Genomic DNA, 11,560 nt, shown 5'->3' with positions numbered 1-11,560 from the left:
CCCAAACCGGTCCATTCAGAAGGAAGTGGGGAAAACAGGATGTGAGGTCATTAGAGGACACCGTGTTGGGGCTGAACGGCTGAAAGTTGGAACACATCGGAAAAGCAGTCATCCTGCAGACAACCGTTGAGACTGTTGGTCAGGTTTAAGATCCACGCAGTAATATAGCGCTTAAATAGCGGTCCACTGGTTGCAGGACGTTTAGCTGTGAGACTGGTGTTATTACAGGTCAGTGGCAGAGACTGTGACTTGTCTGAGATCTCAGCAAGTCCTGGGACACCCCTTTGGGTCATTCTCACAGATATTCGGACAAAACTCAAAGAGACAGCTTTGGTTTTAAAATACATTTATCTTCACATTAGAAATTTACACACTGATGAAATATTTTGCAACAACTACATATTGCGAAAACAAGTCAGCATTCTTTTAGCATAGTAAATTAAGGGTGTTAAGTACAAAATATGATAAAATTACAAATCATATAGGACTAACAAGGGTACACATTTTCACACCCTTGCACGGTCTGTACATTCAACCAAACACAAGAATCTTGAGCTCATTCATGCTTTCAGGTTACCAAAACAAAATAAAAAAGAGACCTTTCTGTATGGGCAAGTTAGGCTTTATTTTCCACGTCTTTTACAGCCTCCTGCAGCGTGACAGCTCCACGTCCTTTACCTGAAAGAAAAATCAAGTTTTATTTTTACTCCAAAACAATCAGAAATTAAACCAAACCAGTTAAATACCAAAGAAAGACAGTAAATCCAAGTTACAGTTCCTTGCAGTTTTATGAAACCCTACCTAAATACTACCTAAAAATATTACCCAAACAAATACAGACATAAAACCAGCATCGGATTTCTACCTGTATCAAACATTGGATGGATTTGGGCAAAATATCACCAACTGAATATCAAAAACCATCTGATGCAAGAAAAAAAAACAAACAAAAAAAACACACTCTGTACAGATGATGGGAACTGCAGAGCTGGGTGTAATTCTGTGTTCATCGATACCAGCTACCCCTTTCACATTACTAGTAGTCATTGGTTCCACTGTAAAATGGTTAGTGCAGCTTGAAACTCTTTACTTACTCTACAGTGATACTTTGATATGCCAATTAAACTAAAATTAAAAATTTAATTTAAGCGTTACCTCCTCTTCCACCTCTGCCAGCCCCCTGACCTGCAGGCTTACCAGCGGGACGTCCCGCTAACCCTCCTTTGGCGCCCGGGGGGCCCTTTTCACCCTTGGGTTTTGCATAAGCAACAGTCACTTCGCTGCCGTCGATCTCGCAGTCCTCCATGGCTTCTTTGGCAGCTTTGCAGTTGTCTTCCCTCTCAAAGTCCACAAAACCAAACCTGAGAAAAATATAAACGCAAGTCAGGGTAAAGCAGACTTCCAGAATAACTAAAACATTTTTTTTAGAGAATTATGATAATAGAAAGATAACTTCATGCTATCCACCTTTTTGAAACTCCTGTCTTTTTATTTACAATGACTCTTGCACTGACAGCCCCTTCAAAAGCACTTTTAAGAGTCTCTGCGGTCGTCTTCTCAGCGAGGCCCATCACGATCAGTGTCTTTGATAGGACTATAGAGGAGGGGGAAAAACAATTGTGGTATCAGCGTTTGCCCGATTAGACGACTTGTAACACAGACATGAATAATATGACATGCATACCTTTTGCCTTTGCTTGCATTTTGCAGAATTGTACTTTGACCTCCCTTTTGCAGATCTTAATGTTTTGGGACGACTCAAATGCCTTTTCAGCATCTGCCACAGTTGCAAACTCGACAAACGCAAATCTGCGAGGATTACAGATGATTTTGGAGAATATTCAAATACTCTTTATTGGGGAAAAAAAAAAGAAAAAAAAAAAAAAAAAAAAAAAAAGAGTAGGGCACTGTTCATTTACTTACCCTCTTGGTCTTAGTTTGCCTTTGCTTTGAGGTATGCTTTGAGGTATGTTTATACTAACAGCTTTCTGAAAGGCTTTCTTGAGGTCTTTTTCTTTCACAATGCAAGACAAATTGCTCACAAACAAGGTGTCACTTGGTAAAGCGGCAGCTGTGTGAAAGAAAAAAGAGCTTTTGTCAATACAGGTTAATTGATTAAGTCCAGAGGTTATTGACTATTGTTCATACAGAAAAAGAAAAAACACACAAATCTACAATATTATGTCAGCTATTGACAGTACTGTACATTTCTAAATGGCCAGTGATCTACCTTTTGTTTCGCTGTTGTCGACGTCCTTAGCTTTGGCGACTTTAGGCACTTTTGTTTCTCCTACACAGTCCACAATCAAAACCCGGCCTTGGATCTTGGCTACTCGTTTTTTCTCCAGTATTTTCTTAGCAATGGTTTTATTTTTGAACTCCACAAAGGCAATACTGTTAAACAAAACAAGGGAATTTCATTCAGTACTATTTACACATTTATTTTCTAAATAAACATAACCATTACATTACTAAAAATTAGGGATGGTGATGGTGCAGTGGATAAGACACGTGCCTTTGGTGTGGGAGACCAGGGTTTCATTCCCACTGTGACACATCCCTGGGCAAGACACTTAACCCCTAGTTACTCCAGAGGCGTGCAACGTCTGATATATATAGTTATTGTATGTCACTTTCGATAAAAGTGTCAGCTCAATGACTAACTAATTATAATAATCAACTATGCTGTATACACTGCCTACTTAGGAAGTGAGCTTTAATGCAGGTTTTTAAACGCTCACCCTTTGTTTGGGCCTTCAGTTCCACCAGGAAACCTGACAGCCACAGCCTTGTGGAAGATTTTCAGAATTTCTTTTTTTGTTGCACTGTACGGGACGTTCTTCAGAAACAAACATCTGTCATCTTTGGCTGCCAAAAACAGGTTAGTCCTCAAGTCAGGCCATCAATCTGTACCAATCTCCTTATACTTAAAGATGTTTTACAGTCCAAGATCATCGCATTATAAATCCATTATTTCAGCAATAATTGAAGAAAAACCATACTTAAATGCATATTACTTCTATAACCTCAGTGAACTACTGCTGCACTTTTATCTTAGAATTCAAATGCATATATAATAAAACAGTTATATTCAGTTGAGTTACCTTTTTTATCCTCTGCTGGAGCGTTCACCTTATCCTTACTTTTGATCTTTGCTTTGGCGATCTTCATTGGCTTATCAAGCAGCATCTCTCCATTTAACGTCAAGGCTTTGGTCAAGTCCATCTCTGAGGCCAAATCTACATGTGCATGTGTTCTACCACAGCAAAACATTAATTTTGAGTTAATTTTGTATTTTTAAGTAAATGAACCAATCACTGTCAAATGCACTCTTCTTCCTGACCAAAGAGACCTGACAATACTAATTTAGGTTAAACAGTATACTCACTTGGACCGGTCCAATCTGATGTCTTGAACCAGGATACTTTGTGTCATCAAGTAATTTGCCAATGAATTTTTGACTTCTTCAAATGTTTTAGAGTTGTTCAGGTTGCCGACAAAAAGACAGAAACCTACAAGAAAATAAGAAAGTAACGTGTGAATATCAGGCACCTTACAGAGCAAAGCATTCAGCAGTCTGTCCTATTTTCAGTTCTTACCATCATTGATGAGCTTAGTTTTCTTTGACGGGGAGGTCTCAACAGTAGACAGTGCCTTCCGTTTCCCATTTACTGTAACCGATAGAAAATGTCAGTCGTTTGGTACAACATATTAACTAAATGAATAAGAGTAAAAGTGGCTGACAGTGCAGGATTCCTGGTCTTTCCTTAGTTTACAGACACCTGTCATTAAGACCAAGCTCTATAAAGAACTTTTTAAAAACTATCAAGATGTCATCTACAATATTCATCTTTGTCTTAATTTCACAAAAATCAGGTAAATACTGCCTTAGATGTTATGAAAGATTATAACAGGAGCATTTACAGTGAGGCAATTCGTTATATTTTGATAAATTTTTAAGCAAAGTGGATCTAAATTAGTTGAGTGTCTACAAGCAGTGTGGATGATGCGTCAACAAATCATAGAAGAGTTTTTATTGTTTTACTTTTTGGGGTTAAAAATCTGAGTGTATGAAAGCTATTGCACATACTGCTGATTTTTAATGAATGTTCAGAGTTAGAAATTTGAATTAGGTTGCTATAGTGCCACAAACAGGAAACTCATTCTCATTACACGTCATGTGGGTGGAAAAGATTTTGTGAGTAGGACCGTGAAAAGAAAGAGAGAATGAAAGAAAAAGAAAAAATAAAGAGAACAACAGAGAGAGAGAGACAACTTCTACTTGAAGCAGCCATTTTATCATAGAGTATACATTAACTCTTGGAAACATCCTTATCTGCCGTCTATTTAACAATCATCTGTTCACCTCCACTGGTTTTCTTTTTAATATCACTGCGCTCCTGATCCTTCTCCCAGGTTACCGTTACTGTGGGCGTACTCTCACTTTCTTCAGCGACGGTGTCCATCTGAGTTTCTAAAGAGGAAGCTCCATTACTGGCACCGCTCACAATTTCACTCATAAACACATTTGTGTTGTGTCATTATATTTGCAGTACCTTGTTTATCTCCAGATTCCTGCATCACTTGTTTTGTCTCTGTTCTCTCACTGGGAGCATCCTCTGAGGAACCGACTGCATCAGTTGAGGAGATGATCTGTTCTTCTGGGGAAAATGTCATGATTTGATTTAAAAACAGTGAAAACCTGCAATGATAAGCGTTTTTTGCAGCCTCCATTCAAGCCTAAAGAGGGCGAGTCTTTTACACTTGAGATAGATTTTATCACATTAAACCTGAACAATGGGTGGCTATTTTGGTCTCAACGCCCATATTTAAACAAAGACTAACATAACACCTGCAACTTAAATAACAAGAAACATCATTTGATTAGGAAAAATTAGAGTGAGAGTCATTTTTAGAATGACACACAATTTAAGAATGTGTTGTAATTTAGCCAAAGCAGTTTTTGTTTATAGTGGATATGTTAGTAGATATGAGCTGCCATTGACACAATATCGCTATTACTGAAGAAATATTGTGAGTCAGGTTCATGTTTGAAGAAGTTTCGGAGACTGATGAAGACTTAACATAGCTTGGTTTATTGAGCCCGGCCGAGGATAGACAGCACCAGCATACAACGTGTGAACACATCAAAAGCCAACACCCAATCTGAAGGATAACAGTGCCTGTAGGATTTTACTCTTAGCAGGCCTTAACCTAGAACAACAAATCCATCTGATGTTTAGACTCCAATGCTACGTCATGGAGTCTCCTACAGTCCAAGAGTTGTACTCTAATGTGTGGAGCCAGTAAGTCCTTGTAAACATTCTTGTAAGACTCAACCTTGCCAGATTCCCAGAGAACACTGACATATGCTAGCCTTATTGTTATTATTATTGTCAAATCATAGTTATTGTCTCTACATTATCAGTCTAGATTTTGTCTCCCTAAAAAGGACATTTACATGTGAGAACTAACTAGAGCTGGAAGGTCAGTGAACACTTGTAGGGTCAGCTAATGACTCTAAGCTAGACCTGTCTTATCTTTCACTGTTACATCAATTAAGCCCCCTAAGAATATTCCATAACACCTATTACTTAAAAAAAACTTTGTGTAGCATCTTTAAGATTCAAAACATAAAGATGAATATTACACCTGCAACATTAATGAATATGTTTCAGAAGAGGACAAATCTTAATTTTCTGAAAAAATGTGATGCAATAGTAACTTCTGATTGTTGTAATCATCCTTACCACCAACCATCATCTGATCACTTGCGTTGGCTATTTTTTCCGCATCAACAACTTCTCCTTCCTTATTCTTCTTGTCCCAGGATACAGTCACAGTGGACGTGCTTCCTTTTACTTCGATGACAGCGGGCATCTGAGAATCTAAAGATGTAGCTTTGTTACTGGCACAGCTCAGAATTTCAGTCAAACATCATGTGTGATGCGTTTGCAGTACCTTGTTCATCTTGATCCTTTTTCATGTCTGTGCTCTCAGCAGGAGCCATCTCCTCTGTTCTGACTATTTGTTCACCTGACAAAACAATCTGTCCTTCTGAAACAACCATTAATCAAATGATTTGATGTTATTGCCTTTATGAAGTCCAAACAGTTGTGCCTATTGTAAATTTCTAGTTGTTTTGAAAGAAATGACTTGCCTGTGTCAACGTTGTCCTCATCTTCTACAACTTCAGTGGTGACAATTTTGCTTCGTCTTGATCTACGCCGTGTAGCCTGAAAGACAAAGACACAAACACATGTATGATATTGAATGTGTGTGTGTGCTGCAACCAAAGTTGATTCCACTACCGATTCATCTGTCAATTATTTTTACAATTTACCATAACATTATTTAATCGCATAGCAAGTAATCATTTCCCAGAGCCCAAAGTGATGTCTTCATGTCACTTGTGTTGTCTGACAAACAGTCTGAACTCCAAATATATTCTAAATATACTTTTATAGCAAATAAAATCAGAAAATCCTCAGATTTCAGAGGCTTAAACCCAGTGATCGTTTTATATTCTCCCTTGATAAACCAGTTAAATGTAATAACGTTACAATTACGAAGTACCCTGTTAACCCCTGCTAGAACAGCTTGAAAGTAAGTTAGAGGACTTGCTTCTGATGTGATCAGCACTAACGTTAGCTAACCAACTGTTAGCTTGGTTAGTTTCTAATAAGACCATCTTAAAACAACTTCGTGCACGTTGAAGCCTGGTTAATATAAATGTAGCGTAACGTAATTCTTACGTCTGTCTTCGCCATATTTTGAGTAGCAGCAGCAGCACACAATCCCAGGCAGATACAGCTAGCTAGTCGTAGCCGGTGAAACACGTGTGTTCAGCTTAAAAACATCCACATGCGCACATAAACTACGCACTGCGCATGAGCATGTTGTGCTACGGGTGCCCATGAGGTGTTAAGCTTTATGTGATTCAACGACTTTCTCCTCCTAAATAGACACTTCATTGTGTGGACTTCACTGCTATGAGCACAGATTTGGTACATATTGGGTAACGATTAATGTTTACAGAGAACAGGCACATTGGGAGGGTATTTTTTTTTTAGCGTACAAACCGCTCAAATTTTTTACAGCTATTTAGCTAATTCGCATAATTGAACGGTGGGGTTGGTCAACTCCTACTTGTGTGTTTCAGGCTCGAGTACAGAAACCTACTTTGAATATAGCTGGCTTTCAATTTCCTCGTAGAATAATTACCTGAACCTCTTTGTGTTTTTCACACAGTGTGTATTTTCGGTCGGCATGAGGCCTAAACTGTAACTCAGCATTGTGTTGACAGGAACAGGTAGAACTGGAATTGGGCATCGTCCGAAGGTCGGGTTACAGCCTCAACACGACAACTCACCAGGTGCTGATAAGGTACTATAGGGTCACACCATCCATTCAGGCTAAAAACAAGACCAATGTGAGCTGACCATGGAGGACGTGGGACCGATTTGAGGAATAATAGCACAACGTTTTCTACAATGGGGACTCAGAGGAACGGTTTCAAGAAGGAAAGCTTCATCTTATCCGTGGACGTTGGTACAACGACAATCAGATGTCACGTCTATGATAAAGTGGCAAAAGTCCGAGGATCATGCTCCACTAAGGTATTCATCTTATTTTCGCTGTCCTTTAGACCAGTGGTTCTCAAACTTTTTAAAGTCAAGGACCCCCCTAAACTGACACAAATTAGACCAAGGACCTCAATCTGATAAGATTTTGTCCCAAGGACAAGGATAGGATTTTTGTTTTTAGAGGTTTTATTACAAGTATATGAAACCCATGACCAAACCAGTCATATATTTTGTCATTGCGTTACTTATGGATGGACTTATAGTGAAAATAAATAACTTCCTTTTTTGCTGGTGACCCCCTGGAGCCCCCTCAAGGACCCCTGGGGACCTCACTTTGAGAACCACTTCTTTAGACATTATGTTTTCTTTAAGACATTCTCTATACTACTGCATCCTTTGTGCTCTGCTCACTGCACTATTGTCTCAATCTGTCTAGATTGTTTTTGTTTATAGTTTGTGTATATATGTGTGATTTTATTATTGTATCATCGTATTATTATTGCAATGTACAATCCTGAGTCAAATTCCTTGTATGTGTACACATACCTGGCAAATAAAACCGATTCAGATTCTCTATATGATGTTGGTTATATAAATCATTTTGAGAGTGAACTTTTTTTTTTATTCTGGTACTTCTTTTTCCAGGTTGTTTCCTTGTATCCAGATATAGGACATGTGGAGATGGACCCAGAAGCACTATGGAAAGGGTTTATCACTGTGGTTAAGGGAGCTGTGCAAGGTACAGTTGCACTCTGTTACTAATGTTGCATCTATTCACATGCATGCTAAGATTAGACTGTATGAGATACATATTACGCAGTAGGCACACCCTATGACAGATGACATGATTTCTGATGAATCACTCTTAATGATGCAAAATTTGTAAACATTTCCATTTTGGTCTGGTGTGTCTTGGTTTCTGGAAGCAAAATATTGATAGATGTACACCAAGATGCCAGTTCTTCAGGTACACCTGGCTACTGTACATTCAGTGCAATCCAATTAGCTGCACTGACATAAAAAACAGCCTTAATGAGCGCATCATACTCATTTTGTTAAGATTCTGTCAGAAATGTATCGATTTAACTCTGTGTTTGTTTTTAAGGTTGAATTCTGTGCTGTTGTGTTATTGGATTACATTATCTAGTATTTATTTTTTTTTTTTTGGAATACATTAGAAACACTTTGGTATGCTGGTATTAAAATCCCTTGCATGCAAATGTGAACCGCTGACTAGACCGAAGTGATTATTTCACCATTGAAACACTCTGGTGGCTTTGTAAACACAGGTATTAGGCCCAGAACAGGACAGTGATTTAGATGGGACATTTGTCTTTGTACAAAATAATCCCTGTGTGTGAGTCCCAGTTTCAAATTTTTTCCCCAAATATTCTCACACTTTTTTGTGTGCGTGTTGCTGTACTCATGATGTAGATGCAGGAGTTCAAATGCACCAGATGGAGGCCCTTGGCATCTCCACTCAACGAGGTACCTTCACAACATGGGACAGGTAAAATTAATACAATTAATCAAATGGCTTTTCCATAGATAAATACATACAAAAAGTCTACATGACTTGTTTGCAGACTTGAAGAGAACCATGGCAGCACACCTGTTTAACCTTTATTCGCATAGTTCTCCATCATCTCAGGTTCATTTCACTTCCTCGCTTTCACTTTGACAGGAACACTGGGGTTCCTTTCCATAACTTCATCAGCTGGCAGGATCAGAGGGCTGCAGACCTGGTGAATTCCTGGAACAAATCCTACACAATAAAGGTGAGTCTTTGACTGCTTTGCATCTTTACCTTTCATGTACTTTTACTGAATACATTTGGATATGTATCCTTAAAAAACGCATTTGATCATGAGCAAACCTCAGGATCAGTGCTGGATATCATGTCCCTTCATACAATATGGCTCTGATTGTATTTACCTCCCATGTCCAACATTAGGCAATCCATGGTGTGTCAAAGGTACACTACTTCCTGACCAGGCAGAAGCGTTCGCTTGCAGCAAGTCTTATTGTCTTCTCCTCTCAACATGTTACCTTCCGCCTCGTCTGGGCCCTAACACACTACAAGCAGGTGTAGGTGTGTGTGTGTGTGTGTGTGTGTGTGTGTGTGTGTGTGTGTGTGTGTGTGTGTGTGTGTGTGTGTGTGTGTTGCACAATGACCTGCTTTGTAGACACACAGGAAAAGTGTTTGAATGGAGTTGAGGCAGTTTTTACAGTGAAAAAATTTAATTGCAAAATGAATATAATATCAATGGATTACACGCTCATCCTTTCAGTAATTGTGGTCATTTTCAGAATGAACTTCCTGTTATACGAATAACCCTGGTGCAAAGCATACCCCATCAGGTTCATTATAAAAAAGCTAAATGGGAGAGCCTGTTTTATCAGAACAGCCAAGCTATCAGACTCTTTAACTCTAATTCATCCGCAGCACTGCTCCAGCGATGATAGTTTATTTCTGTTCCATTTTTCATAATGGATTCTGTATTAATGTGCACTGCTCAAAAAAAATAAAGGGAACACTAAAATAACACATCCTAGATCTGAATGAATGAAATAATATCATTAAATACTCCTTTCTTTACATAGTTGAATGTGCTGACAACAGAAATTATCAATGGAAATCAAATTTATCAACCCATGGAGGTCTGGATTTGGAGTCACACTCAAAATCAAAGTGGAAAACCACACTACAGGCCGATCCAACTTTGATGTAATGTCCTTAAAACAAGTCAAAATGAGGCTCAGTAGTGTGTGTGGCCTCCACGTGCCTGTATGACCTCCCTACAATGCCTGGGCATGCTCCTGATGAGGTGGCGGATGGTCTCCTGAGGGATCTCCCCCCAGACCTGGACTAAAGCATCCGCCAACTCCCGGACAGTCTGTGGTGCAACGTGGCGTTGGTGGATGGAGCGAGACATGATGTCCCAGATGTGCTCAATTGGATTCAGGTCTGGGGAACGGACGGGCCACTCCATAGCATCGATGCCTTCCTCTTGCAGGAACTGCTGACACACTCCAGCCACATGAGGTCTGGCATTGTCTTGCATTAGGAGGAACCCAGGGCCAACCGCACCAGCATCTGGTCTCACAAGGGGTCTGAGGATCTCATCTTGGTAACTAATGGCAGTCAGGCTACCTCTGGCGAGCACATGGAGGGCTGTGCGGCCCCCCAAAGAAGTGCCACCCCACACCATTACTGAACCACCGCCAAACCGGTCATGCTGGAGGATGTTGCAGGCAGCAGAACGTTCTCCACGGCGTCTCCAGACACTGTCACGTCTGTCACATGTGCTCAGTGTGAACCTGCTTTCATCTGTCAAGAGCTCAGGACGCCAGTGGCGAATTTGCCAATCTTGCATCCTGCACGGTGTTGGGCTGTAAGCACAACCCCCACCTGTGGACGTCGGGCCCTCATACCACCCTCATGGAGTCGGTTTCTGACCGTTTGAGCAGACACATGCACATTTGTGGCCTGCTGGAGGTCATTTTGCAGGGGTCTGGCAGTGCTCCTCCTGCTCCTCCTTGCACAAAGGCGGAGGTAGCGGTCCTGCTGCTGGGTTGTTGCTCCTACGGCCTCCTCCACGTCTCCTGATGTACTGGCCTGTCTCCTGGTAGCGCCACCATGCTCTGGACACTACGCTGACAGACACAGCAAACCTTCTTGCCACAGCTCGCACTGATGTGCCATCCTGGATGAGCTGCACTATCTGAGCCACTTGTGTGGGTTGTAGACTCCGTCTCATGCTACCACTAGAGTGAAAGCACCGGCAGCATTCAAAAGTGACCAAAACATCAGCCAGGAAGCATAGGAACTGAGAAAGTGGTCTGTGGTCACCACCTGCAGAACCACTCCTTTATTGGGGGTGTCTTGCTAATTGCCTATAATTTCCACCTGTTGTCTATTCCATTTGCACAACAGCATGTAAAATTGATTGTCAATCAGTGTTGCTTCCTAA

At 40.4% G+C, this 11,560-nt stretch overlaps 2 protein-coding genes across 6 annotated transcripts in view; one reads left to right on the top strand and one right to left on the bottom strand.

Moving 5' to 3' along the window:
• Window positions 1-329: 329 nt before the first annotated feature.
• On the bottom strand, window positions 330-7,347 carry LOC123972154 (nucleolin-like). Of its 3 annotated transcripts, none has more exons than XM_046051435.1 (16): window positions 7,225-7,347; window positions 6,161-6,236; window positions 5,962-6,057; window positions 5,751-5,888; window positions 4,557-4,661; window positions 4,367-4,474; window positions 3,600-3,671; window positions 3,389-3,512; window positions 3,105-3,256; window positions 2,742-2,868; window positions 2,231-2,394; window positions 1,924-2,071; window positions 1,685-1,809; window positions 1,468-1,594; window positions 1,156-1,361; window positions 330-678 (listed from the first exon to the last, which is right to left on the bottom strand). In XM_046051435.1, exons 1-16 carry the CDS (start codon window positions 7,330-7,332, stop codon window positions 617-619), a joined length of 1,938 nt encoding a protein of 645 aa, XP_045907391.1. In that variant the 5' UTR covers window positions 7,333-7,347; the 3' UTR covers window positions 330-616. The 3 variants fall into 3 exon arrangements, with proteins under 3 accessions (XP_045907391.1, XP_045907392.1, XP_045907393.1); XM_046051436.1 differs by having other exon boundaries at window positions 4,557-4,658; XM_046051437.1 differs by lacking the exon at window positions 7,225-7,347 and adding an exon at window positions 6,756-6,893.
• Window positions 6,883-11,560, top strand: part of gk5 (glycerol kinase 5) — a 14,579-nt gene continuing 9,901 nt past the window's right edge. For 2 of the 3 annotated variants that reach the window (XM_046051439.1, XM_046051440.1), the window contains exons 1-5: window positions 7,022-7,619; window positions 8,232-8,325; window positions 9,021-9,096; window positions 9,271-9,364; window positions 9,541-9,672. In XM_046051439.1, the coding sequence (XP_045907395.1) occupies window positions 7,494-7,619; window positions 8,232-8,325; window positions 9,021-9,096; window positions 9,271-9,364; window positions 9,541-9,672 (522 nt within the window). In that variant the 5' untranslated portion in view covers window positions 7,022-7,493. The other variant, XM_046051438.1, reaches the window with a different exon arrangement.

This window comes from Micropterus dolomieu, linkage group LG06 (genome assembly GCF_021292245.1).
Source record: "Micropterus dolomieu isolate WLL.071019.BEF.003 ecotype Adirondacks linkage group LG06, ASM2129224v1, whole genome shotgun sequence".
Taxonomy (NCBI): domain Eukaryota; kingdom Metazoa; phylum Chordata; class Actinopteri; order Centrarchiformes; family Centrarchidae; genus Micropterus; species Micropterus dolomieu.
The sequence above is the reverse complement of the archived record's forward strand: the minus strand, read 5'-3'. Positions and strand labels throughout refer to the sequence as shown.

Excerpts from the sequence above, each read along its gene's own strand:
- LOC123972154 (XM_046051435.1), bottom strand. The coding sequence starts at position 7,332 with ATGCCCAATTCCAGTTCTACCTGTTCCTGTCAACACAATGCTGAGTTA. Across the intron at positions 4,662-5,750 it reads TGATCAGATGATGGTTGGTG|AAGAACAGATCATCTCCTCA; the intron begins GTAAGGATGATT and ends CATTTTCCCCAG. Across the intron at positions 679-1,155 it reads TGGCAGAGGTGGAAGAGGAG|GTAAAGGACGTGGAGCTGTC; the intron begins GTAACGCTTAAA and ends TTTTTCTTTCAG.